General features: G+C 36.4%; 8 protein-coding genes across 8 annotated transcripts; 5 read left to right on the top strand and 3 right to left on the bottom strand.

Annotated features, from left to right (window-relative positions):
* Positions 1-299: 299 nt before the first annotated feature.
* Positions 300-1,610, bottom strand: LOC108113917 (salivary glue protein Sgs-3). Its single transcript, XM_041818369.1, has 3 exons — positions 1,583-1,610; positions 993-1,514; positions 300-773 (listed from the first exon to the last, which is right to left on the bottom strand). The coding sequence occupies exons 1-3, from the start codon at positions 1,608-1,610 to the stop codon at positions 316-318; spliced, it is 1,008 nt and encodes a 335-aa protein (XP_041674303.1). The 3' UTR covers positions 300-315.
* A 918-nt stretch (positions 1,611-2,528) lies between these two features.
* On the top strand, positions 2,529-2,911 carry LOC121530008 (protein new-glue 1-like). The gene has a single exon (XM_041818305.1). The coding sequence runs from the start codon at positions 2,613-2,615 to the stop codon at positions 2,874-2,876; it is 264 nt and encodes an 87-aa protein (XP_041674239.1). The 5' UTR covers positions 2,529-2,612; the 3' UTR covers positions 2,877-2,911.
* A 764-nt stretch (positions 2,912-3,675) lies between these two features.
* On the top strand, positions 3,676-4,025 carry LOC121530005 (protein new-glue 1-like). Its single transcript, XM_041818302.1, has one exon. It carries the CDS (start codon positions 3,718-3,720, stop codon positions 3,979-3,981), a length of 264 nt encoding a protein of 87 aa, XP_041674236.1. The 5' UTR covers positions 3,676-3,717; the 3' UTR covers positions 3,982-4,025.
* A 1,753-nt stretch (positions 4,026-5,778) lies between these two features.
* On the top strand, positions 5,779-6,490 carry LOC121529998 (protein new-glue 1-like). The gene has a single exon (XM_041818283.1). The coding sequence runs from the start codon at positions 6,177-6,179 to the stop codon at positions 6,438-6,440; it is 264 nt and encodes an 87-aa protein (XP_041674217.1). The 5' UTR covers positions 5,779-6,176; the 3' UTR covers positions 6,441-6,490.
* A 735-nt stretch (positions 6,491-7,225) lies between these two features.
* On the top strand, positions 7,226-7,642 carry LOC121529986 (protein new-glue 1-like). Its single transcript, XM_041818222.1, has one exon. The coding sequence runs from the start codon at positions 7,317-7,319 to the stop codon at positions 7,575-7,577; it is 261 nt and encodes an 86-aa protein (XP_041674156.1). The 5' UTR covers positions 7,226-7,316; the 3' UTR covers positions 7,578-7,642.
* A 157-nt stretch (positions 7,643-7,799) lies between these two features.
* On the bottom strand, positions 7,800-8,151 carry LOC108114040 (salivary glue protein Sgs-7-like). The gene is made up of 2 exons (XM_017224787.2): positions 8,070-8,151; positions 7,800-7,999 (listed from the first exon to the last, which is right to left on the bottom strand). The coding sequence occupies exons 1-2, from the start codon at positions 8,095-8,097 to the stop codon at positions 7,803-7,805; spliced, it is 225 nt and encodes a 74-aa protein (XP_017080276.1). The 5' UTR covers positions 8,098-8,151; the 3' UTR covers positions 7,800-7,802.
* A 333-nt stretch (positions 8,152-8,484) lies between these two features.
* On the top strand, positions 8,485-9,051 carry LOC108114039 (salivary glue protein Sgs-7-like). The gene is made up of 2 exons (XM_017224786.2): positions 8,485-8,715; positions 8,786-9,051. Exons 1-2 carry the CDS (start codon positions 8,688-8,690, stop codon positions 8,974-8,976), a joined length of 219 nt encoding a protein of 72 aa, XP_017080275.1. The 5' UTR covers positions 8,485-8,687; the 3' UTR covers positions 8,977-9,051.
* Positions 9,052-12,022: 2,971 nt separating this feature from the next.
* LOC108114401 (protein charybde) lies at positions 12,023-21,384 on the bottom strand. Its single transcript, XM_017225374.2, has 4 exons — positions 20,225-21,384; positions 13,632-14,286; positions 13,404-13,514; positions 12,023-13,337 (listed from the first exon to the last, which is right to left on the bottom strand). The coding sequence occupies exons 1-4, from the start codon at positions 20,289-20,291 to the stop codon at positions 13,259-13,261; spliced, it is 912 nt and encodes a 303-aa protein (XP_017080863.1). The 5' UTR covers positions 20,292-21,384; the 3' UTR covers positions 12,023-13,258.
* Positions 21,385-22,112: the final 728 nt, after the last annotated feature.

Raw genomic sequence — 22,112 nt, 5'->3', positions numbered from 1 at the left:
CTTTCCCAAGAATTTGGATTCGAGTCAAAGAAATGGTAAAAACTAATATATTCTTCTGATTTGAATACCCATTAATTATTGGTAAGAAAAGTATGCCCATCTACCAAAGATCACGAAATAAAGTAAAGATTTTTTTTTGCAAAAATAAAAATAAGTTTTTAATAACAAAATCTTAAGTCAATTGGTAGAAACAAAAACAGGAGCGACTGGTTCCAAAGCAAAGTCCTGGGCAAGCGTCCCTACCAAACAAGGTTGGCAGAGGTGAAATCACATCGATGAGAATGGGTGGGGTGGGTGAAACAATTTCTAGTCGTCTTACAACATCCATTGCTTTTCACCGCACACACACTGCCGGATTCTGCGCTCCAGGCTGCGAACCATGTTGATGAGCTCCTGGCAGAGAGGCTCCCTTCCGGGGCATCCTTGGCATGGCTCACCGCCTGGACCGCATTCCTTGCAACCACATGGTTTGGTGGGTTTCGTTGGCTTAGTGGGTTTGGTGGGGTTTGTGGGTTTGGTGGGCTTTGTGGGTTTGGTAGGCTTAGTTGGCTTTGTCGGCTCGGTAGGCTTGGTGGGTTTGGTGGGTTTGGTGGGTTTGGTGGGTTTGGTGGGTTTGGTGGGCTTGGTAGGCTTGGTTGGCTTGGTTGGCTTGGTTGGCTTGGTGGGTTTGGTAGGATTGGTGGGCTTGGTAGGCTTGGTGGTTTTGGTGGGTTTGGTGGGTTTGGTGGGTTTGGTTGGTTTTGTTGGCTTGGTGGGTTTGGTGGGCTTGGTTGGTTTTGTAGGTTCGGTGCATTCAGTTGGCTTGGTGGGTTTGGTAGGTTTGGTGGGTTTTGTGGGTTCGGTGCATTCAGTTGGCTTTGTTGGCTTGGTAGGTTTGGTGGGTTTTGTGGGTTTGGTAGGCTTTGTGGGGATGGTTGGCTTTGTTGGCTTGGTGGGTTTGGTGGGCTTGGTTGGTTTTGTAGGTTCGGTGCATTCAGTTGGCTTGGTGGGTTTGGTAGGTTTGGTGGGTTTTGTGGGCTTAGTCGGCTTGGTGGGTTTGGTTGGCTTTGTTGGCTTGGTGGGTTTGGTGGGTTTGGTTGGTTTGGTAGGCTTTGTTGGTTTTGTGGGTTCGGTGCATTCAGTTGGCTTGGTGGGTTTGGTAGGTTTGGTGGGTTTTGTGGGTTTGGTAGGCTTTGTGGGGATGGTGGGCTTGGTAGGCTTGGTAGGTTTGGTAGGTTTGGTTGGTTTCGTCGGTAGGGTAGGCTTTGTTGGTTTTGTAGGAATGGTGGGTGGCTGACAGGTAGTTGGGGTAGTCACCGGTGGTTTACAAGTTGACGGGGTCGTTACCGATGGAGCACAAGTTGTTGGTGGGGGCTTCGTTGTCGGGGGCTTACAGGTTGACGGGGTTGTTACTGGTGGCGCGCAAGTTGTTGGTGGGGGCTTCGTTGTCGGTGGAGCGCAAGACGTTGTCGACGGTGGGCAACCACAGTCTGTACCGCTGGCGGTATTGGCAAAGCCAATGAGCAGTATGCTCGCTGCGAAGAAAGGAAGGAAATAAATGCAGCCCATTTTGCCGATTCCTGGGATGATCGGCACTACTTACCTAGGACGGTAGCAATGGTCAGCTTCATGTCTGAATCTAAAACGAATTGACTTGTTCAGGTGGAATGGGGCCACAAACTGATACCTTTCTTGGATATTCCTCAGCTTTTTATAGGTACATCGCGCTCTAAAACTGCACTTCTAAAAATGGAATCAATGGGGATAAACCATTTGTCGATAATGCAAACACAAGCCTGGACTCGACTTTGTTCGATATTTTCGGGTCGATTCGATCGTCTTGAAAATTAATTATAGAAAAACGTGAACTGCTGTTTTGGAGAGCAATCGCCCTAAAGTAAATATATTAATATTAAATTAATTCTCATACTGAAGAATAGTAAAATTTTTAACATAGTTAATTTTTGTAGTCTTTGTAATCTTTGTCGATTAAATCTTCGAATCATTACTAAATTTATTAGTTATAAAGAAAAAAGGGGTTTTAGGACATTTACTGGCGGGACTAGGGTAAAAAATTGCAGATTTACCTTTAAAGAACATCTTAATTTGTTTTTAAAGATGTGAGGATCAAAAATAGGTTTAAACGTGGATTTTATGTTAATGGAGGTGGATTACATATTGGATCTACATTTTTTATATGTATATTTACATTTTTGTTTTTTCTACATTAAATGTATTTGACTACTTAGCAAATACACAAACCCTCAGTTCATACCAGCTCAACAGCGCCCAAAAGTAATTCAATTTTTAAATATATTTTTGGTTCTTTAAAAAAATATCATTAAAGACCTTTAATGTAGCTCCTCAAAATATGTATAACAAGAGGTATAATACAGGTGGTTTCTCAGTTAAAATGGTTAAGTCGCTTGTCTTTTGTAGCTATTTACAAACTACTTAGGCTTAGCAAATATTTATGTTTTTGATTAAGGAAATCATTTTGCGACGGAAGTCAACCAACTGCTATAAGTAGCCCGCTCATATTCCAGTCAATCACAACACTTGATCCAACCAGATTGATAAGGTTTCCATCCTATTATTTTCAAAGGTTTTCTACTCTTCCAGCTTAATCCAAGATGAAGTTCCTTTTCGTGGTCGCCCTTATTGCCTTGGCCATCCAGGTGGCCTATTCTGCCTCTACAACAACAACTACCACTGATGCCACTACTACCACAACAACAACTACTTCTGCAACAACAACCACAACTGCCACTTCCACCCACAAGAAGCGATGCTGGAAGGGCAACAACTGGTGCCACACCCGCATCCCCAAGAAGAAGTGCAAGCACCCAAAGAGGTGCCACAAGACCGTCGTGATTGTGACCCGCAGAAAGAACTAAAAAATGATTACATTGAAATAAATGTATAAAAACTATTTTGATGAACTTTTTTACTTAGTTTCCGTCCATGATTTAAGTTTTATCACACAACAAGGACCGTTGATTTTTTATTTGCTGAGAAACCGCTTTTCAAAATACTTAGGTATTTTTCTAATATTATTTTAAATATTTCTTTCAGCGTATTATTTTATTTGCTTGAAAAAGGTTCACTTAATTCTTTTATATCTCAGGAATAATCTGCTTTAATATTTTGCTATTTAGGCAATGAAGACTGCGTTAGAGTAGGCTTGGTTTCAAATTATAGGCCTACTCACCTCTTGACCTTAAAAACATTCAGTTTTGTTTTATTGCCATAAATATTTCTTTTACAATAATATATATTCCTAAAATAAGCACTAATATTGTGGATAAGTTTTAAGTAAAAGAAAAAATACACAAAAATTACTAGTTTTTAAAATTGAATTTTACGAATTTCATTTTGTAAATTTGCTCAATTTTGAACTTCTCTTAATATTATGTTAAGTAAATATTTGCTTTATAGACGAGTATGGATACGACTTTAACAGCTGTATTTGCAAGTCAGTAAGCCATATGCTTGGAATGGATAGCCAATATTTGACATCGCACCAATGTATTGAAAATAATTTATTAGGCTTATAATCTACTCTATAAGGAAATTATTTCCAGAATTATTATTTGTCAAATGTATTCACAAATCTCAAACAAGAAGCATAACTCGAGCAGATTTCGCCTATAAAACAGCTAGTGAACACTCCACTTAATCACAACACTCCGCCTCACCAATTCGAAAAGATATCCAAAGATCCCAGCACAATCCAAGATGAAGTTCCTTTTCGTGGTTGCTCTTATTGCCTTGGCCATCCAAGTGGCCTATTCAGCTTCCACCACCACAACTACCACTGATGCCACCACTACAACAACTACAACTACCGCGGCCACTACAACAACAACCGCCTCTTCCACCCACAAGAAGCGCTGTTGGAAGGGCAACAATTGGTGCCACACTCGCATCCCCAAGAGGAAGTGCAAGCACCCCAAAAGGTGCCACAAAACAGTCGTAATTGTGACCCGCAGGAAGAACTAGAAGACATCGATTTTTAATTTGAAAATAAAAAACCTATAAAAAGAGATTTTGAGTTAGTATTTATTACTATGTTATTCATATTTTAGAAATCGTAACCCTGACATTGTGAACAACATATCAATATTTAAGACACTACTTCACAAAAATTTTAAAAATAAGTAGTCATATACCTTGATGAGCTGATTATTCAATTTCCAAACGTCCGCATTGCGACCAAAACAACGTTCGGAATTTGTATTGTCAAGCTGCTATGAGCTTAAATATTACGTCCCAATCGATTGGCATTCTTGTCTAAAAATATTAATTTTCAATAATTTTTTGTAACTTATGTTAACCCTTTAAAAAATTGCAAAACTTGCAAAAATTTTTGTTCCCAAAATCAACCAAAAAATGTCGAAGATAGTTAGTTTTGGTCTTAAGCTCAGAGAACAGTCGGCCTTGTCGGTCAGCGTCTTGTTTTGTCGAAGATAGAGCACAAAAATCCGGTAATATACTGTGTTTTTAAAGTTTTTTCACGTTATATAATATTTGAAATCTAACAATGCGAGAAATAAACAAAATATGGAATGCCATACTTCGTTGAGCTTGTAATTGTTTTCTACATCGATAAGCGCTTTAATCTACAATCGTTTATTTTTACCAATTTTCGCAAAAATACTTTATAAAATAAAAAAAAACTGTTAAAACATTATTTTTTCAAGTGCTAGTCTAGTGACTAGATTCTAGTCTAATCATGTAAATCTTGTTCCTAAAGTAATTTTGTACATATTAATTCAGGTGTGATTTTTGTGTTAGTAAATCAAATATTACTTGTAAATATTTCATAGCTTACCTTACCTTACCTAGGCAAAATATGTGTTTTAACATAACTGGGAAATCTTTTCCCAAATTATTATTTGACATATGTTTTTATTAACAACAAACAAGATACGAAATGGTAGGAAAATTTGCCTATATAAGAATAAGATTTCACCATAATTGATCACAGCACTTTCGAGCCCCGTTTCGATAAGGTCTTACCACTTCTTTCGCTTCACCGTCAAAACCAAAGATTCAAGGATCACCCAAGATGAAGTTCCTGTACGTGTTTGCCCTCATCGCCTTGGCCATCCAGTTGGCCGTCCCAGCAGCAGCTACCAAGCTAAAACCCCACAAGACCATCGTGATTGTCACCCGTGCGAAGGCCTAATCCCGGGGATTTTTTTGCTTTCTCTTTTCTTTCGAAATAAATTTACAAAAAAATATATTTCTTTGCTTTATAATATCCTTTTTTATAAAAAAATAAATTTTTGCTTCTTATACAAAAAATATATTTCTTTACTTTATAATTTCGTTTTTTATAAAAAACTCAAATTTTTGTTTTTTTTTATGGTTGGTTCTGGCTAAGACTTTTTTTTAATAATTTTATAGTTATTATAAATAATAAAATGGAATATAAATATTCTATTTTAATTTTTTATAAAATTAAGGAATATTGCAAGAACTCCGTATCTTCTTCTTACGCATATATAAATATATTTAGTTGATAGTTTCCTTGGAGAGTTTATATCTTCTACAAACTAGATAATTTGAGAGAGAAAGTTTTAGATTTTGTCTATTAAAATGCATTTTATTTAACTTAGTTACCTAAGACTATAAATGAATCCGATAGCAGTTATAGAATTCACATATTTAACATTAGAACCCATTTAATGATATTTAAAAAAGTTCTTCGATGGAACTTGCTTAAAAATGAAACAGAGCTTACCAACAAATTTATAAAGAGACCTTTAAAAGTGACCTAATTCAATTGTTAAAAATCGTTTTATAATTTTTAAATTTTATTCACTTTTCCAAATATTATTTGGTTTATTTGTTTAAATTTCAGTTTCCATGTTTATGTTAATTAAACCTAACAGTGATGCGGATCACACATTACACAGCTGTCTTTACATGCTAGTAAAATGGTGGTCCAGATTTTATGCTTTGCTAATTTATGGCTTAGCTCCATGATATTGTAGGTCTGTTAACATTACTTTAAGGAAATAACAACAAAAACAGTTGTCAAATATGATCTTAAATGTTAGTAAAATAACGTATATAAAGGCACTTGTTACACTAGTTAATCAAACCAATCGATACACCAATTCAGTTCAGTGTAGCCTCCTGATATCCTCAGTTATCAGCAGATTTGAGAAATACCTGAAAGTTTCAAGATGAAGTTCCTTTTCGTGGTCGCCCTTATTGCCTTGGCCATTCAGGTGGCCTATTCTGCCTCTACAACAACAACTACCACTGATGCTACCACTACCACAACGACAACTACTTCTGCAACAACAACCACAACAGCCTCCTCCACCCACAAGAAGCGTTGTTGGAAGGGCAACAACTGGTGCCACACTCGCATACCCAAGAGGAAGTGCAAGCACCCCAAAAGGTGCCACAAGACAGTCGTGATAGTGACCAGAAGGAAGAACTGAAAATCACCAACAAACTTTCAATGACAAAATAAATAAATATCTACAAAATATTTGACATTTTTCTTTTTTCAATTTATATTTTTACATACCATTATCACATCTGTTATTGGCTTGAAAGAAATGCAAACGTTGTGTTAGTTTTCTACCTGTTTTTTCATGAGGCTAAAGGTTAAATTGGAATAGAGCTTTAAGGAGATTCTTAGGGTTATAATGAAAGGAAATAATACTGTAGGGTAGGCAGTCTTAGTGAATGTTTATAAATTAACGCCCTGTTTTAAACTCGTTTTCTCTTTTTTTGGGCTCGAAGACACACGGCCAACAGACTCTTGGAAACTAAAACTCAAGATCTCCCTACCTTTTTTAACCCAAAATGTATTTGGTTGATACTTTCCTTGGAGGGTTTATATTTCATTCCTTGCGAGGTATTTTTACGAATATAAAAAATAAACTTAAATAAAAATTAATTACATGCGCCATGCTTATTTTGTTTACTTAATTAATTTCCAGCTTCAGCTTAAAGTATACATATATTTACGAGCATTCTGGTGCCATGGATTCTTCATTGTTCAGCTGCTTTGCCATGTCAGTAAGCCATTGGGTTTATTTGGCACGCAAATATTTGACATCGTAGAATAGGATATATATGTGGATTAGCTCATAGAGGAACGAACGGTAAGGAAATAATTTTCAAAATTATTATTTGACAAATGCCTATAGTTACTGCCAAAGAACTAGGAAAAAGCTGAAGTAGATTTCCACTATATAAGAGAATGAGTTCGGTACAGCAAATCACAACATACGACAGCTTACAAAAGCATTTTTCGAGTTTCCATTCGATTTAAATAAAAGTTGGAAGCACTCTCAGGATACCTTAAGATGAAGTTCCTTTTCGTGGTCGCTCTTATTGCTTTGGCCATACAGGTGGCCTATTCTGCCTCCAACACAACAACAACTACAACAGATGCAACGACTACAACAACCACTGATGCAACAACAACCACAACCGCCTCTTCCACCCACAAGAAGCGCTGTTGGAAGGGCAACAACTGGTGCCACACTCGCATCCCCAAGAAGAAGTGCAAGCACCCAAAGAGGTGCCACAAGACCGTCGTTATTGTGACCCATAGGAAGAACTAAATTTCATAAGTAAATTGCCAAAGGACAAGACTCTTAATAAATATGTTAAAATCTATACAAAAAATGTAGTTCGTTCACTAGAGTCCCTTAAGGTTTCTACTCCACGCGATCCCCTATAAAAATGATTCTGATTTTTGCAGCAGTAATAACAAATTTATTAAGAAAGATTTTAGAGTTACAAGAAATCAACAAATAACAATTTTGAGTGTTAAGAGAAGAAGAAATCTAAATCATCCAAGTTGGCTCTCCGCAGACGCACTGGCGGATCTTCTGCTCAAGGCCTTGCACAGTACGGATGAGGTCCTGGCAGAGTGGGACCCTTTCAGGACACCCAGCACAAGCCTTGCCTCCAGGGCCACAAGGCACACAGCCACATTTGCATCCTTCGGCAAGATCCGTGAATCCAATGATCAGAATGCAAGCTGTGGAGAAGATGGAAGGAATATGAGGTGGATAATGGTTAGGCATCAAGTTGAAGCCTTCTTTACTTACCAATAATGGCAACAACGATCAGCTTCATGGTTGTATCTTGATTGGGATAACTTTACCAGTTGGTGCCAATTTAAGAAACCTCTACACCTTTTATAGTCCCAAAAATATAAGTGCATCAGTGGAAAATTTCGTGGGGCTGATCCAAAAATAAAATGTTTCGAGCAAACCATTTGTATCAATGTTAGTATAAACTTTTAAATGACCTACGATTAAACCTTCTTAAAAATCATTAATCTTAGCTACTAAAAATACAAGCCATCTAGACCTGCTAGCCTAATATATATTAAGATTAAGAATCTTAAAATCTGTTTCAAAAAAGAGAGAATTTATGACTTTAAACTAATAAGAAACATAACTTAGACTTAAACTTAGTAACGAAAAGGGTTAAAATCACTAAAAATAAAACAGCCTTGAAAACAGATGGGTAAGAGCAATGTTTTAAAATAAGTTTAAATTTTTATTTACTTAAATACAAATGGTTTGTTCGGAATATTTTATTTTTGGATGGCTGGCCCAAAATTTTCCACTGATCCATAGATATTTTTGGGGCTATAAAAGACGTATCATTCCCTTAAAATGGGCACCAACTGGTAAAGTAGACCCAATCAAGATACAACCATGAAGCTGATCGTAGTTGCTATTATTGGTAAGCAGAGAAGGCTTTAGCTTGATGCCTAACCAGTAACCACCTCATATTCCTTTCATCTTCTTCACAGCTTGCATTCTGATCATTGGATTCACAGATCTTGCCGAAGGATGTGGTTGTGTGCCTTGTGGCCCTGGTGGCAAGGCTTGTGCTGGGTGTCCTGAAAGGGTCCCACTCTGCCAGGACCTCATCCGTACTGTGCAATATCTTCAGAAGCAGATCCGCCAGTGCGTCTGCGGAGAACCAACTTGGATGATTTAGAGATCTTCTCTGAAAACCCAAAATTGTTATTAACTTTTAACACCTTAAAAAAATAAAACCACCGAATATTTTTGTCACATTTAAAAAATTTATTGTTTTTTTTTTGGATTGTTTTTTGTTTATTTTTTAATTAACTTTTACACAGAGAAAAAAATTAAATTGCAATTTTTGCATTTGTTTTTGTTGTTTTGTTTTGTTTTGTTTTAATTTGATTAATTAAAATTTGTTAAATTGCTAGAATTTGTTAAGCGCTACTAAAATTTAAATTTGTTTTTGTTTTTTGCATTTGTTATGCTTCATTACATACACTCATAATCATATAGGTAGTATATGGTATACATATATAATATATATTTTACTCTTCCTTCCCCTCTCATCCTTTTTTCGTTTCAGCTCTCGCCTTAGACTCGTTATTCGTTAAAGACCTATTGCCACATATATAATGGAAATCGTTTATATATATAATATATATAAACATTATTTCGTCACATAACTATATATATATGATGTACAACACAGATTCTTATCAACGGTACGGTACTTCAGAACAATCTGTTCATTTCCTTTTTTGAATATTTTGTAAGTTGAAAATGAAAGGGAGGGGAAAATGTTGGGAGGAGGGAAACGGACTCTAAGAGCTTTCCTAACTGATCGGAGAAAGCTGGATACTGAAACTTGAACTGAAAGTGGAAACAATAATGAAATCTCTGGCTCAGATTGCATATATATATATATATATGGTGGGATAATCGTTTGAATTGAACTTCCTATCGATAATCGAAGATGCGCCGCCATACTGATTTCGTTTGCAATTGGAATGCAGTTTTTGAATTAAAATTTATAGAGTTTTGGGAGCTGTTTTTTTTTAAAGTTATGTTTTATGGTTAACGTTTTAGAGTTTTGTTTTTGCTTTCGTTTTAAGTTGAGGCGTTCGTTTAATTGATTTGTAATTTGATTCTTGAATGCATTAATTGGTTCCCTTAAACAACACACACACGCACATACATTGAAAATATACACATTAGTAGTAATCATAATATTTGCCTTAATCGGTAACTTTGTAGTCTGTAATAGAATGTGTAAAAATCCTACAATATATATATAGATATATAGAATTTTTTCTCGCTTAACCCTTTCTGCATAAATACATATTTATATATCTGGGTCATTGATACTTGTCACGATTTTTTCTTTTCGATTTTGTTTTTCTTTTTAGTTTAGTTTATCATTATTGTTTACAAAATACTTTGAGGAGCACTGGACAGATCTAAGATTCATTTCTTTCTTTGTATCTCTATACAGTTTACACTTATCCATTTTTCGAAAACCTAACAAAAAGTTAACTCCGAAAAGTTTGGAGTTAGTTGCACTACTTCAAAATACGATATCCGATATCTGAATTGAAAGAAAAACCAAAGAAAAAGCTCAAGAAAAACCACATAGAAAGCGTACTTCTTACAAAGCCGGGCAAGGGCAACATGAACCAATTAGAATGCAAATGATATAGAACTTTCTACAAATTAAAATCATCTACAACTACTTGGTTATTAAACTTGATCGATTTGAACAAAACGGAAATTATTGAAATGAAGTATTTTTTGCAAATTTAAGTTTATTTAAGATTACTTTGTTTGTTATTAAATAGATCACATTCATGGTTCTATTTCTTCACTTGCTTCGTTTATGTTCACATTTAATTAGTTAATACATTATATATTTTTTGTTTTCTTCTCATTTGTATTGCTGCTACGGTGGCCCTATTTACATACACTATATATATTTAATATATGCATATGCCTATGTGTGTGTGTGTGATTGTGATTGTGTCGTCTAATGATCGAGAATGGAGCTGAAAACGTCGATACTTGAGTTTGAGATGGCTAAAACATGCATTAGAGGGCTCTTGGCATTTTACACCTGGGTTAACCTAATTAACTTTAAAGCAACGTTTTAAATACCTAAATTGTATTCCTCTCCATCTTCTTCTTCTTGTTGAATTTTCCACCTCCGCTCGCTCTCCTTTTTATCATATAATGAGTTCATCATCTTATTAGTCGAGATCTTTGTGGGATTGATTATTGTTGGAAAAACGTATTTAGTTTTAGTTTAAATTAAAAGTTATTGCAAATGTTTTTTGTATTTCTTGGTTTTATAAATAAATTCTTCTTGTTGTTTGCCATTGCGTGTGTTTGTGTGTGTGTGTTATGCACGATTAAAAACTACAATTAACCTGTCGAATACTTGGGATCGGTTCTGTGTGTGTGTGTGAGTGGCTTATGTGAGAGATTTAAGAGTTCTGTTTTTTTTTTAACAACAGATTTAATGAATTTTGCTTTGCCTTTTTTTTTTGTTATTCTACGCTAAAAATTATTTTAAAATTTATTAACACAGATGACTTTATATTTTCCGAAAGTTTTTGCTTCTTCTTTTGCCTCTTCACAATAGTTACCCATTTTTTTCATAAATTTTTCACTTCGTTTTTTTTTTATAAATAATTTCACTGCTTAGACGATTTGTTAATCAAAACAATTTGTTTGCCAACTAACTAGCCAAAATGCATCCATACAATGTATATATATTAGTTAAATAGTTTAACCCTTTCCTATCGATATTCATCGTTTCCCTCTTATCAATTTTGCTTGTTTGTCATATCGTGTTGTTGTTGTTTGTTGTTATTATTATTATTGTTTGTTGTTTGTTTGTTTCGTTTGTTAACTAAACTACAGATAAACACACAGCTACGCACATTGAATGAAATCTTCTGCTGGATAGTTTAGTTTCTCTTGTTTGTTGGTTTTCGTTTTTGCTTGTTTTTCTTTCTTTAATATTAAAATCTTACATTAGAAACACATCAAATATTAGAAATATTTTTCATATATATCTATATATGTATATTGTATATTCAGCCACTTGGCCACACTTTTTCCTCGCAAAGTTTGGAACTCTGCACAAAAACAAGAAAATAATAATAATAATAATAATCAATTAAAATAATAATACAGAGCTTAATCATAAGTAGGTGGAAATATTTTTGAGAATTGTTTTGAATCTAATTTACTAATATTAATTTTTTGTTTTGTTGCTATTTGCTTCCTTCTGTAAGATAAACTGGGGCACCGCGACAAGTCGGGATCGAACATAATAATTTCGAAATAATTTCCAAATCGATTCCAAAAAACTTTCTGCAATTGATTTCTTTATGTATGTTGTGAGTGTATTCGTGAGTGTGTGTGTGTGTATGCGTTTATCAATATTCATAATTATTATATAATATCACATCAACTTTGTTTTTATATTTGTTATTATTAACTTTCCTCTTACTGCCTCGGTTGATCGATTCCGATTCTTATTGTTTGCTCTCTCTCTCATATATATATCTCTATATATAGAAATTTGTTTGTTTCCTTTTTTCAATACAGTTTTTTAGATGTATGAATGCATTTAGAAGTGATAGCCTAATTGAATCGTGACAAAAGACATGTATATTAGATATATATTATGCACTGAAGTAATGCATAATGTATATATATATGGGCTACATTTGATTCCTGGATTATGATGATGATACAAGGTGATGGTGTACACACATCCATACATACAAATGGGGTTAATACTCTATACTTCTGTCCGGGGGTTTTGCATTTTGTATTCAATTTAAAACGGATCACCGACAACCGTTCACTGAGTGAAGTTCTCTTTATCTTCTGCTTGTCTGCCTTAACGTTTTACAATATTTTGAATATTCCTTATGGTTGGTTTTGTGTTTTTCTGTTCTCCTCACACTCCTCCTCCTCTCACGTTTACAATACTTCTTTTTTTGCGATTTTTTTTTCGTTTTTCAAAAAGTACCTTTTTTGTTTAAGCCGAAAAGTCAGTCCAATAAGAGTTTTGAGTTGCCTGCAACTGCAGTTGATTTGTTTTTTTGGTTTTGTTTTTTTTAGAGCTTAGGTTCCAAAATAATTGTTTTTTGCTTTAGCGTTGAGTTGATTTGTTATTTGCAGGAGTAAGTTGATAGTTTGTGGTCCAAAAGTTTGCCTCTACGGTTAAACATCATCATCATCATTATCAATCATCATCATGATTCTCTGTGCATTCCATAATGAAGATCATGAATCTAGGGTATCGCGACAAAGGAGACACGACCGATTTATATGGTTGCTATTGCGATTGCTGCTGTTCTTTTATCTGCTGCTGTTGCTGTTGTTGTTCGGAGGGATTGATTGAGTTTTGAGCAGCCCAGCGAATATCGTTCGCACTCCATGCCGCTCCTCCGTCGAGCGACTCACTCCGATGAGTAGAGTTTGTTCTTGGTCAGCGTGAAGTCGGGACTGATGTTGATAGTATTGCTACGGGTAAGGTTTCTGTTGGTAATCAAAAATCATTTTAGTTATGTTGCAATACAGATTACTACTTCCAGGTCCACTCACTTTATAAACTGCGGCAGCAGGGAGGTCCAGCCGCTCTTGTCCTGCCTCAACGTCAAGTACAACTCGAATATCGACACCGTATCCGGATCCACTTTGAACGATGCTATGCGCCTATGGGGAAGAAATATATATTAATAAAATGTGGAATAAATTGGAAATATATAGGAAGAAGTCTTCTTAGTAACTTATTTTAGTTCTAGAAACTACTTTGTGGGTCTGACAACTAACCTGACGTTATTTGGCTCGCTTTCAAACTCGATGAAGAGCGTGCAGGCCCGCTCGCCACACGGTTCCCTCTCCGACATCCGAATTATCTCGGCGGCGATACGCTGCGTTAGGTCGTTAGGCAGCGTCACTTCGGTGCACGCCAGGTGGCGTCGCTTAGCGTCCCGCAACTGGGCCTGCAGCTGCTGCGACAATTCCCGCACCGCACTGGCGCTCACATCGTCCAGATTGTCGGCGGCTCCAAATCGAGCGCCTGCGGTCGACTGCAGCGGCGAGGCGGGCAATGGATGGTGTTGGTGGTGATGCTGCTGAGCGGTGCTGGCCAGCACGTTGGTCATGTAGGCTTGATGATAAGCGGCTGCGTTGCCACCACTAACGGGCACTTCGAAACTTGCCGCAGCCACAGGCGATGTGGCCTGTTTGGGAGTGGTCATCCCACCGACAGCTCCTCCCGCCAACGGTCCACCGCCCCCTGCCGATGGGGGCGTGGAAGGTGGTCGGGTGTTGAGAGCCTGGTGCTGTCGCATGTGAAGCACAGAGGCTGGATGGCCATCTACTACGTCGACGTCTAGGACACCCTCTCCGACGGCCGTGTTCCCGTTGACACCCACTGTTAGGTCCTCCTCCTCCTCCAGCGGCGCTGTCGCAGCTTGCCAGTCTGCAAGAAAGTACGAGAGGTTTAGTTAGATAAAATTATTATTATTAATTAATAAATACTTAAATTAATTAAGATTAAAAGATTTGTATATGATATATGTTAGATTATCAAAAACCTTTTAAATTAGAAGATGGATGTTAAATTTCCAAAAAGAAAGCTTTCTCGTCTTTAACGCCGAAATACCTGAATATGCAGAAAGCTTCAAGTCAAGCAATAATTTTTCTAACTTTATACGATTATCACCAATGAAACTAACTTTTATTTAATTTATGCAAAAACCGGGTGGGTAAAGTTCGAGTTAAGGAAGTTCAACTGTAGTTTTGGATGGCTCATCGACCGGCAAAGAGTTCCATGTGGGAATGGAAGCGAAAAAAATCAGCTGATGTCTGAGACTCGGGATCCAACACTCGCGTTCCACATTCGGTGGAACCGGAAAGAGTGCAATGCGCAGACTCCGCTTCCACGGAGCAGAGAGGGGCGAGGCGGGGACGGAGGAAATCACCTGGCAACAACAGCTGGAAAATCAGCCGTTTCCCGTTTCCAGCTGACGCTCACTCTCTCTTTGGCTCTCTGTCTTTCTCACTCTCTGTATCCCCAGTCAGCAGTTTGTGCCCCTCCTCCGTCTTCGTTTTACCCCCTTTCGAACGACTTCCTCTCCGCCACTTGCTTTTATTTCTTTCGCTGTTACTTTATTACTCGACCGACCAGACAATAAAAAGCGGAGCTCAACTACTCTCAAAAACTCAACTCCATTGAGCTGGGAATTAAATGATACAGTGGAACGAGTTGTTGAACAACAAAGAGTGCTTGGAATATCTCTCTTATTAAAAATGGCCCTTCATTAATGTACTTTTCACTAATATTAAACTCGAACCATTTAAATTTTGGCTAAGCTCCTATAAATCTACATTTTAGTTCTCTTCAACGAAAGTTAACATTGTTGAGCGTTTTCTCTTAAATGAGTGCACTTTATTACTAAAAAATCCAATATATGTATGTCCATACATATGTACCTATATAGAACTTATAAACGTTTATAAGGTTAAAACACATTCTTTTCTTGATCATAAAGTGGCAGACTTTCTACAAAGATTGCATGAAAGTTTATTTAAAAGTTTCATTCTCTTGGTTTGACTCGAACATCAGAACCCGAACTCCTTTCCTGAGACTACTATGTGTATATAATGTATGAGTGCAAGTGCAGCGAGTACAAATTAACTACTTGGCTTGTCTCGAAAGCGTCTTGTAATTAGCGCGGAAACTCTTTAAAGAGGGTATCCCCTCACCTCACTCCTCCCCACATTCCCCTGTTTCCACCCATTCCGCCCACTGTATAATCATTGCAACGTTGCTGAATGGACAATTTGCTCTCGTTAGCTTTGCATGTGTCTCTTTCCCCCTCCTTCTCTTTCTCTGTCCCTCTCTTTCGCTTCTACCCCCTGCATCTTGAATGCTCTGCCATTCTCTTGTCTTCCATCTCCCTCTGGCTCCTTGGCACACCCGCGTAATTAAGAAATTAACGGCACATGTTTGCGGCTCTGCATGTGTCCACATGTGTGTGTCTCCCTTCCATTTCTACACCCTCGCCCATAGCCCCATCTCGTTCACACTGCGTATATGTTATTGGATTTTGTCAAGTGCCGTTGTCTCCACAAAAGGGTTTGTGCAAAGTCAAAAAAGCGAAAGCCAAAAAGAACCAAATAAAAAACAGACAACGACCACACACTTAATTACAAGGCACACAAACAAATGTGTACATTGTATGGATGTACGGTTGTACTTCTGCCACAGCTGCGAGCAAATTAGTAGCTATAAAAAACCCAACACATAAATGAATAAAATCTTGTTATCTTTACGAACCAATAAAAAACATTCTATAAATCGCACCTATTAGGTAATTCCCCGTACAGAATGTATTTGTCTAGCACCCCAATTTTGTGTATTATGCACATACAAAGTTAAACAATTTTGGAAAGGCTTTCTTTTTACATCAGAAACAATCCTAGCTATACTTATGTAAGTACATACATATATGTATATATAATTATTTTCTATATTTTATAAAGAATACATAATATAAATTAAATATACATACATATGTATGTATGTGCATACATATATTTTTGTAACCGCCACTGTATGTACACATGTACACATGTATGTACATATGTATAAATGTAAAAGGATGTGTCTTGTGGGTGGTGTATTTGTATGCATATTTGTTTTGAAAGAGAGATGGGCATATTGATGAACAGACACCCCCACCATCCTCTTTTCGTTCTATCTCTATCTTACTTGCCGCAGCAATCGTGGAGCATTTGTGGTTATGTACATATTTTGTGCATTCGAAATCAACAAGAACAACAACAGCAACGAACACAAGAATGTATAACAATACCTGCGAGAAAGATGAAGCAGCAAACGCAGCATCAGCCCATCCAAGTTAACGGTACACCGCAAACATGACTGTTCTTGTTCTCTTGTGTTTCCCTGTTGTTCTTCACCTCAGACGAGTGAATGAGGCGTATAGAGGGGGCAAGTAGAAGGTGGAAGAGAATGGGGGCACATAGGTGAGCTTCGGGCTTATTACTTGGCTCTCTTAATGCGTGACGTCGCTTGGCCTTGAGATTCAATTTTCGTGCACTTCGAAATGGCAATCATGTTCTTACAGTTTATATCGACTAACTGAACCGCACACATTTTCATATTCAGATTTTAATATGTAAATTGCTTTTCAAAAACAAACATAAGGTTGTTTTCTTTTGTTTTACGTGCAGTGCTTTCAAAATTAATTAATTTTCGACATGTAACGGTAAACAAATTAGATACAGTAAGCATTAAGTTTGACAGTACTTACAAAAAATATAGTTAAGAGCCAGGTTTACAGTGACCTAAGCTAAGCTGATATTTACTGTAATACAACTATGAGAATTGATAATTCTGTTGCTTTTATTTTTAGATCTTCTACTTAATTACCGAAGTAAACCGTACAGTTATCAAAGTTGATTGCTCGGTACCATTCTATTTTGGATCTTCAATAAAACGTCGCTAATCGAGTTAAATTGGTTGTAAGACAGTCCATGAACCGTGGCTTGTATGTACGAGTATTTGTGTATGGTTGTTGATATGTACATATGTTAGTTTTTTTTTTTGAATCAATAAGCAGTTTATAAATAATTCATTGCGACCAATTTTGGAAGTCATTCGCATTTGGCCCCCTAATGGAAATCTTTGGAAACCGTTGCGAATCTAAATTCGACAAACCTACACACATGGGGTTGATAAATATTAAATCAACTTCTTGATAACCCTTTTTCGCAACGCCCAACAAGAGATTTATACATATGTACATACTCACACATACACAAAGGGAGAGAGATGCTATGGACATGGGCATAACTAATGTTTATTCAAAGAACTTAAGTAATTAATTAAACAACATTATTTTCACCAAAGCACACGACCTTTTGGGATGGGGAAATACCTTTCCAGGGAGCTGCCATATTTGGCTATATAAATGCACATAAATACAATAGAGTCCAAAATAATAGATATTTTTAAGGATTTACCAGTGAAAACAATTATCCTCAAAACAGGTAATAAAAATTTCACGGTTTTAATTTTAAAACACCTATTTTTTGCTTGCATTACCAAAAAGGAAAGTAACATTAAACTAATAATGTCTTGAAAGCGTTTTAAATAATTTATAAGAGCTTCGTGTTTATTTAAAAAATAATCATAAAAACAAATAGAGTGTTTAAGCAATAAGTGCTATTATTTTCAACACAGCTGTAGTTTATTTTCTTTATGGAAAAAGAATAATGGACATGTGTGAGTGTTGGTGAGGCTGGCTTGTTCGTATGTCCTTCGAAAATAAAATTGCATGCGCTCAGTCAGTCATGAAATTAAATTGACTGCAAATACATACATACGTTGCCAGGGGCGTGGAGGGGTGTTAGGAGGAGGTGGTGGCTCAGCGTTGGGGTATTGATGGGGTCTGCAGAGCTTTGAGCTCGATGCAAGCCAACAACAAGGTGGAAATGTAACCAATACGAACCCCTCAGCTTTTTTCACGCCAAATCTGTCCATTCCAGACCATTAGGTCTTTTGATTGGGAAAAATGGTTTCCATATTATACTTAGATAACTTTCTTACATATTTATCACTAAAGAATTTAGTCACTTCTAAACATACAAATTTTAAAAAATCCAAAAAATAGCTAAAACTTATTAGAAAAACTAACTATGCTAAGCTAACTATTTCCGACGGCGAATGATAATACATACATAACCATAAGATACTTATTCCTGTTCAGTTAACTGATTTCCCCAAAAATATAAATATTTATCCCTGCATTCCCGCTAAATTCGACAGCACTTGCAGCTAACGGAAAATCTGCGGGCGTGTGTGTTCGAGGCGACATGTTGTTGCATGTCGCTACCACCGTCGCTTGTTGTGCTGTTGTGTTCGCCTCTGGGTGATTTTACATTTTTTTTCTTTCGTTTTTGGTGTTTTTGGCTTACGTGCTACGTGGCTATGTGGCTATATGCATATGGAATCCCTCCCTATTGCCCAGACGTTCGTCCCCCATCTAATTTGCCCAACTCAACTCCTTCTTGGTGCCGCCGTGGTGCAAAGTTTAAAGTGACAGGATTAACAGGATGTTGCATAATCCGCCCGTCAGACACATGAACAGGATATGCCGGCCTGGCTTCGGACAGGAACAGAGTGCAAAATGCATAATGCAAATTTTACATACGTGCAACCCCCAAAAGAACCTTTAGCGGGATGTTAAAAGAAATCTTTTTTTTTAAGGAACCATTTTGAAATTTTCAAAGTTCAAGTTGTTTTTCGATCAGTCAGGGTTAATGGCAAAGGCTTATCTAAATCAAAATCAAACTTGAATCAAAAACACTCAAAGCATTAAGCATTCCATTTGAAACGAAAAGAAAAATCTATAAAAAAAAATGTTTTAGTGGTAAAAGAAATACTTGAATAAATGAATTTTATAATCTCTGGAAAATTTGCTAAAGACATCAAATGAAATGTTCCCGTACGCTATAAAATTAATTGAATAAAAAAAAATGAAGAAAAATAATGGCCCATAAACATGAAAAATAAAAATGTTCGTGGCACATTAAAATATCCGAAATGTGCCTTAATTGAGAATTCTTGCAAGAAACGACCCGAGTGGATTTTGTAAGTTCACAAGGTGAGCAGCGACCTAAAATTTAGTATTAATTCGCGGCGGGGCATTAAAATTAATCAAGCGTATTAACACCGGCCACTAAATTTTTAATCATTTTCGTTGCTTTGCTTGTGCTGCACTCGTTTTTAAATCTTCTGAATCACAAATATTTGTTTTTTATTTGGAAATTTCAGTAAAACAAACGAATTTAAAAAGGAAAATTTGTCTTCTACTCTGGAGAAGTGACTTAATATCTTTAAAAGAAACTTTTCTCTGCCAACTTTGGATACAACTTCTTATAAGCGAACGGAAAATAAATGCACTTCTTAATTTTTCAAGAATGAGACACACAATTTAACTTATTTTTAGTTTTGTTCTAACTTAGTTTTAAGTTAACTTTAGGAATAAAAAGTTTTTAACATTCACAACTAGCCAAAACTATTTTTAAAATATTCTAACCTAAGTTTTTCTAATATTATAGCTCTGAAGAACTTCATAGAAAAGTAAAAATGAAACATTTAACATCCTTGAATTATGTAAATTCTTTCCAAAACTTTTTATTGCAGCCATTGAACCTTGTAAATTTTATAGATTAAACTTTTTAAATCTTGTAAAATGAAATTAAAAAATCTTCAAACTTTCAATTTGTAAAGAACTTTTGAATTAAAAAATTAATCTAAACCTTTTTTTAATTCACAAACTTTAACTTTACAAATCTTATAAACTAAATTTATATTATTTTGAACTTACCTTTAATTTTATTAACACCGAATTTTCCCTGAATGTGATTTTGTACTGAGAGCACTTCCATCTTCATAGAATCGCCGTTGTAACTGCTATTTTGTGTGTGTTTCAGCCGAGTGTTGGGTTTATCTTTTCTTTTAAATTAAAGTCTGCCGCCTTGCTAAACTGCCACCGTTATATATATGCGATATATAGATTTTCGATCTCGACCGACTTTCGTTTTATTATGCTTTATATATTGCGTGGATGTGAATAGTAGTTGTATTTAACGTACGTATAGAAATGCACTTTAATCACAAGAATTTGATTTTATTTCGCGTGTGTTGTGTGGTTTTTATTTTTGTTGTGTATTTGTGGTGGAGAGTTCGATTTTCCAGCGATAGCGTTTATTTAACAAACAATTGGAAAAGTATCAACAACTAAATTTGTTATTCTAGTTAAACATTTCAATTCAATACATGCTAAAAAATCAACGCAAATTTGCCGCCCCGTTCAGCTCTCTCTCTCGCTCTCTTTCTTTCGCTTTTGTGGCTTAGCTTCCTTTTTTGTTTTATCTATCTCGCTCTGTCTGGTTTCCTTAGATAAATTAAGCACAGCACATGGTTTTGATTTAATTCAAGACGTTGTTCTTGTTATTTGGACAGAGATTTCAATTTTCCAGGCGTTTTAATCTTTGCTTTGCTACATATGGCGGAGTTTCAAGTGCTGATGGCTGCGTTTTTATTATTTGTAGAAATATTCTTTTATGGTTTTCTCGTTTTCCGATTTTCTGATTTCTATTTATTTTTCCAGCCCTTTTGGTCCGATGTGCTGTGTTTGGCGGCCGCGTGTCGAGTGCGGTTTCTTCAGAAGTTCATGTGAAGCGTATTAAAAAACGGAGCTTTAAGTTCTCTCTTTTGCTCTCTCCCTCTCTCTGTTTCTCACTCAACGCTCGCTCAGCTGTGGCTTTTTTGTTTGTATGGGTGCAAGAGCAGCGCGGCGAGAGAGTTTGGAATATATATATATATATATATAGATATATATATAGGTATGTGTAGAATAGAAAAAAATTGGACTGCGGCAACGGCAAGAACAACAACTTCGTTAACGGGACAACAACGCTGGAGAGCTGAGCTGAGCGGAGCGGAGCAGTTTTCCAAACAGTTTTCCAAAGCTACTATCCGGCCGGCTCGCGTGCTGCTGCTTTTATACCGATTTTCCGCACCGGCAGCGCTGCCGGCGTCGCAGCTTTTCCTTTTCCTTGGCCGTGAACTCTCTCTTGAGCAATGCTCTCCCTCTCTCTCTCTCTCTCTCTCTCTATACTCAGTCTCTTTTACTCAGTTGACTGCCAGCTGCTGCCGGCAATCATGTGTTGCCATCAGCTGTTGTTGGAATAGGTAAGAGTAAACGAGTGGCCTGATCTCTTGAGCGGTTCTAAACTGGAGTGCTCTTGAGCGAAAAAAATTGCTCATGGAAAAATATCCGGGAGTAGTTCTCTTTGAGTCTATCTTTGCTAGGAAGGGGATATTTGAACTGACTACCTTTTCATTTATAACTTGTTAAATTTTACGTTTTGAACTGTAAGATTTTATTTTTGCCTGAATCTAAAAAATAAAATAAATCCCAATAAGATTTTATGCATTTCAGAACTTAGGTTTGGTGCTCTTTTATTTGATTTTCTTAAGACATTTTATGGTGTTTTGGAAAATATATCTACATATATATATATACATATATACTTATATATCAAAAAGTATATGCATATGCTGATAGTCGTATATCTGGCCTTTACCGGATGACACGACCCATTGTACCGCCTCTCGTTCTAGTGGAAATGGCAAGGAATAGCAAGAAAATGGATGAAAATGCTTCGCCGACACAGGGCCTGTCACTGTTTTAACAATTCATCTTAATA

This window comes from Drosophila eugracilis, unplaced genomic scaffold (assembly GCF_018153835.1).
Source record: "Drosophila eugracilis isolate 14026-0451.02 unplaced genomic scaffold, ASM1815383v1 contig_2154, whole genome shotgun sequence".
Taxonomy (NCBI): Eukaryota; Metazoa; Arthropoda; class Insecta; order Diptera; family Drosophilidae; genus Drosophila; species Drosophila eugracilis.
This window is presented reverse-complemented; position numbering and strand designations above follow the sequence as displayed.

What these genes read in the sequence shown, in the direction of transcription:
- LOC108114039 (XM_017224786.2), top strand. Translation starts at nt 8,688, where the DNA reads ATGAAGCTGATCGTAGTTGCTATTATTG. An exon ending in GATCGTAGTTGCTATTATTG is followed by an intron (nt 8,716 to 8,785) that starts GTAAGCAGAGAA and finishes TCTTCTTCACAG; the next exon opens with CTTGCATTCTGATCATTGGA.
- LOC121530008 (XM_041818305.1), top strand. Translation starts at nt 2,613, where the DNA reads ATGAAGTTCCTTTTCGTGGTCGCCCTTATTGCCTTGGCCATCCAGGTG.
- LOC121529986 (XM_041818222.1), top strand. Translation starts at nt 7,317, where the DNA reads ATGAAGTTCCTTTTCGTGGTCGCTCTTATTGCTTTGGCCATACAGGTG.
- LOC121530005 (XM_041818302.1), top strand. Translation starts at nt 3,718, where the DNA reads ATGAAGTTCCTTTTCGTGGTTGCTCTTATTGCCTTGGCCATCCAAGTG.
- LOC121529998 (XM_041818283.1), top strand. Translation starts at nt 6,177, where the DNA reads ATGAAGTTCCTTTTCGTGGTCGCCCTTATTGCCTTGGCCATTCAGGTG.
- LOC108114040 (XM_017224787.2), bottom strand. Translation starts at nt 8,097, where the DNA reads ATGAAGCTGATCGTTGTTGCCATTATTG. An exon ending in GATCGTTGTTGCCATTATTG is followed by an intron (nt 8,000 to 8,069) that starts GTAAGTAAAGAA and finishes TCTTCTCCACAG; the next exon opens with CTTGCATTCTGATCATTGGA.
- LOC108114401 (XM_017225374.2), bottom strand. Translation starts at nt 20,291, where the DNA reads ATGAAGATGGAAGTGCTCTCAGTACAAAATCACATTCAGGGAAAATTC. An exon ending in CGGTGTTAATAAAATTAAAG is followed by an intron (nt 14,287 to 20,224) that starts GTAAGTTCAAAA and finishes ACTTTCTTGCAG; the next exon opens with ACTGGCAAGCTGCGACAGCG. An exon ending in CTGCTGCCGCAGTTTATAAA is followed by an intron (nt 13,338 to 13,403) that starts GTGAGTGGACCT and finishes GATTACCAACAG; the next exon opens with AAACCTTACCCGTAGCAATA.
- LOC108113917 (XM_041818369.1), bottom strand. Translation starts at nt 1,610, where the DNA reads ATGAAGCTGACCATTGCTACCGTCCTAG. An exon ending in GACCATTGCTACCGTCCTAG is followed by an intron (nt 1,515 to 1,582) that starts GTAAGTAGTGCC and finishes CTTTCTTCGCAG; the next exon opens with CGAGCATACTGCTCATTGGC. An exon ending in AAAACCCACCAAACCTACCA is followed by an intron (nt 774 to 992) that starts AACCCACCAAGC and finishes AACCTACAAAAC; the next exon opens with CAACCAAGCCCACCAAACCC.